General features: G+C 52.5%; 1 protein-coding gene across 1 annotated transcript in view; it reads left to right on the top strand.

Moving 5' to 3' along the window:
* Nucleotides 1-3,598, top strand: part of LOC106811524 (magnesium transporter NIPA2-like) — a 7,010-nt gene that overhangs the window by 1,147 nt on the left and 2,265 nt on the right. The window contains exons 3-6 of the mRNA XM_014815186.1: nucleotides 338-403; nucleotides 802-858; nucleotides 1,132-1,222; nucleotides 1,556-1,716. Of these exons, the coding sequence (XP_014670672.1) occupies nucleotides 338-403; nucleotides 802-858; nucleotides 1,132-1,222; nucleotides 1,556-1,716 (375 nt within the window). The remainder of the gene's footprint in view (nucleotides 1-337; nucleotides 404-801; nucleotides 859-1,131; nucleotides 1,223-1,555; nucleotides 1,717-3,598) is intronic.

The raw sequence follows: 3,598 nt of genomic DNA, 5'->3' as shown, positions 1-3,598 counted from the left end.
GGAGTTTTCCCAAACGGGGCGCGCGCGCCCTGTTTGCGCAACGTAGGGAGAACCCTGCTCATTGGGTATTGTTGGTAGGCTGGCCATGCTAGTAGTTTGTAATGTGTTTTTAATGCGCGCACGACAAAACGTCGACTTCATGACACTGCATTGTCAACTAATATCTTAAGAATGTCATATCGCAGCAGTCATTGGCTAGAGCAGCCTGACAGTAACATGAAGCAGATCAGCTGATTATACTGGTGTGACTGTAATATGTGTTCCTTGGAAGTTATAATATGTAACATGTTTGTACAGTGCTTACATGGTTTTGTGCTGGTCTTCTCAATATCAATAGGTTCCAGCTTCATAATCAAGAAGAAGGGTCTACTTAAAGTGCAGCAGTCGTCTGGTCACAGAGCTGGTGAGTGGTGCATGTATCCCACGTGTTTCTACCGCGCGTGTGTAAGCTAGCCGTGATTCACCATGGTAAACGTCACATTATGAGGTCACCCTCAAACTGCATCTTGTTTTTCTCTAGCCTTCCTGGCCCATTAAAATAAATTCCTTTAATAAATACGGGAAGGTTTTAATATTTTAAATACTTTAGAACCACAATTTTTCGTAGTTTGATCACCTACTCTAATGTCCACAGTCTGCTAATGTAATTGGCAAAGTGCTTTTACCCAATTAATGACACTGTGAAACACTAGCTAATGGGTAGAGATGCTGGAGTAGATCGCTATACTTGACTATCAACATGGAATAGACTGATAATGTCAATAACTGGTGTGTGTGTGTGTGTGTGTGTCTTATTAATAGGTAAAGGTGGGCATGCTTACCTTAGAGAATGGCTCTGGTGGGCTGGCTTCCTCACAAGTGAGTTTCTAAGAGACTATTCCGTAGTGTTACACGCATGTCTCTGGCAACATCCCATACTCACGATCAGATCTTGTTCGAACAGGTCGTGCATTCATGTTTCAGTCTCACAGCCAAAGATATAAACGACTCGAGTAATAAATAAATCATTGTCCTGCCTACACTTAGATCTAATCTACAACTGAAATGCTTGGTCATGTCACACCGTTTCGTGTCATTGTCTAATGGGACGAAGGTGGATGGTTGATAGATGGCGCCGCTGCATTGTTTCAGTGGCCGTCGGGGAGGTGGCAAACTTTGTGGCGTACATGTTTGCTCCGGCGACGCTAGTGACACCACTAGGAGCGCTCAGCGTTCTCGTATCGTGAGTACCGCACGCGTTCGTTCGTTCTTGTGTGCTGGTTACAGGGTGATGTTCACGTGTGTGTTATGTCATCCTCGTGTGCTGGTAACATGGTAATGCTTCGCACGGATAGTGACCGTGCGGTGATGGGTGTATATATGTATGAGAGAGATGCTGGAAAAGTCAGCGAGAAATTCACAAGTTCAGCAGCTGCTATTCAGCTAGAAAATCACCAACAGGTGTCATTGCAGCATAGGTCACAGTTGCCTCATAGCTGCATAGGTAACATTAGGCTTGCCCTAGAAAATGCTGGATACCCAGTATGAGCGATGCCGCCACGCTTGATTGTTGCAGAGCGATAATGGCGTCAAAGATTCTCAACGAGACGCTGAACATATTAGGCAAGGTCGGCTGCTTCCTGTGTGTTGCCGGGGCAACGATGATCATCATTCACTCACCGAAGGAAGGCGAGGTGGAGACGATGGAAGACCTGGCTGAGAAGCTAGTCGAACCAGGTAACTCCCTCACCCCACTACCGGCGCCCTCTCTACTCACACTCACCCCGCTACCGGCGCCCTCTCTACTCACGCTCACCCTGCTACCGGCGCCCTCTCTACTCACGCTCGCCCTGCTACCGGCGCCCTCTCTACTCACACTCACCCCGCTACCGGCGCCCTCTCTACTCACACTCGCCCTGCTACCGGCGCCCTCTCTACTCACACTCACCTCGCTACCGGCGCCCTCTCTACTCACGCTCGCCCTGCTACCGGCGCCCTCTCTACTCAGACTCGCCCCGCTACCGGCGCCCTCGCTACTTACACTCACCCCGCTACCGGCGCCCTCTCTACTCACACTCGCCCTGCTACCGGCGCCCTCTCTACTCACACTCACCTCGCTACCGGCGCCCTCTCTACTCACGCTCGCCCTGCTAGGTCGGACCTGCACAGTCAGTTGGGCGCCACAGAGGGTGATTGACTGCTCAGAGGGGCCGCGCCACGAAGATCACGGACTCAGCTCTGCACATGAGGGCCTGCGTACCATAGGATCAGGATCGAATCTTGGCACAGAGGGCGTGGCGGGGTAGCGGGGTGAGTAAGTGGTGTACGAGAGCGGCGCCACGGGTAGCAGGGTGCGAGTGTGGAGTAGAGAGGGCGCCTCATCATGGTAGCAGGGGAGTCCTGTAAGTAGAGAGGGCGCCTTCTGAGTTCTAGCGGGCGCGCAGCTCTGTAGTTAGAAAGGCGCCCGCATTCGCAGGGTAGCAGAGCGGAGGTGTAGTAGTAGTAGTTAGATTGCGTGGCGGCCTGGTAGCGATCGCTTCACATGTCTGTTGGGTGAGTGTGAGTAGAGCCGGAGGAGTGGGCTGGCAGGGGTAGGCAGGCGAGTCTGGAGTCAGAGAGTGGCGCCTGAGTGGTTAGCATGGCTGAGTCCTGAGATACGAAGATCGCGGCGCCGGGGTAGCAGGCGAGAGTGTGAGTTAAGAGAGGGCCGCGGTGGCGCTAGCTGCGGGCCGACGGGTGAGTAGATTTCGAGGGCGCCGGCTTGAGCCGGGGCGCAGTCTGTAGTAGAGGGAGGGCGCCGGTGAGCAGCGCGAGTGGTTGAGTAGGAGGGCGCTCCGGGTTCGCGGTCCGAGTGAAAACTCTTGCGATGAGTGTGAGTAGAAGAGGGCGCCCGTGGCTACTGCCCGGCGTGTGAGTCGTGTTCCCCGCTAGCACGAAGGGCGCCGGAGCTGGTAGTCGGGCGTGACGGGGACGTTACGCTGGTTCGAACTAGCCTCTCAGCGCAGGTCTGCATCCGTCTCCACTCGCCTTCTTCGTGGCGTATGAGTGAATAGGATGTCCATCGAGTGCCCATAGGGTCACACACACGGAACAGCCCAGGCCGACCATATGAAACCTAAATATGTAGACTTACCAGACGCGTTAAACACTGTGAGGAAATACAATTATAGAAAGCGAAACAATATAATAACGGCTCATGACAACAAAATCAAAGTCAGTGGCAAGGCTCATCGCATCAATTACTGCGGTATCCAGGCATTTTCTCGAGGGGGTGGACTAGCCTAATGTTACCTATTGCCTGCTGATGAGGAACTGTGACCTTATGGCTTGCAGATGACACCCGTTGGTGATTTTCTACGCTGCAATACGGCAGGCGCTGTATTTCATTTTTTATCCTCTGTTCTTTCCAGCCATCTCTCTACCTACAATATAATAACACCATCACCCGCACCGCGATTACACTATCGCGTTCGCGACAGATTTACCATCAGTTACCGAAGCAACAACGATAGAGGATGACATAACACACACATGGACAACTATACACCCTCGTAACCAGGCACACCAAGAACGAGTGACGAACCAGTGGTGCGGGGTACTCGCGACGATACCGAGAACG

The sequence above is a fragment of the Priapulus caudatus genome, unplaced genomic scaffold (genome assembly GCF_000485595.1).
Source record: "Priapulus caudatus unplaced genomic scaffold, Priapulus_caudatus-5.0.1 Scaffold547, whole genome shotgun sequence".
Taxonomy (NCBI): domain Eukaryota; kingdom Metazoa; phylum Priapulida; class Priapulimorpha; order Priapulimorphida; family Priapulidae; genus Priapulus; species Priapulus caudatus.
Note: the sequence above shows the minus strand (reverse complement) of the source record. Positions and strands in the feature narration are given on the sequence as shown.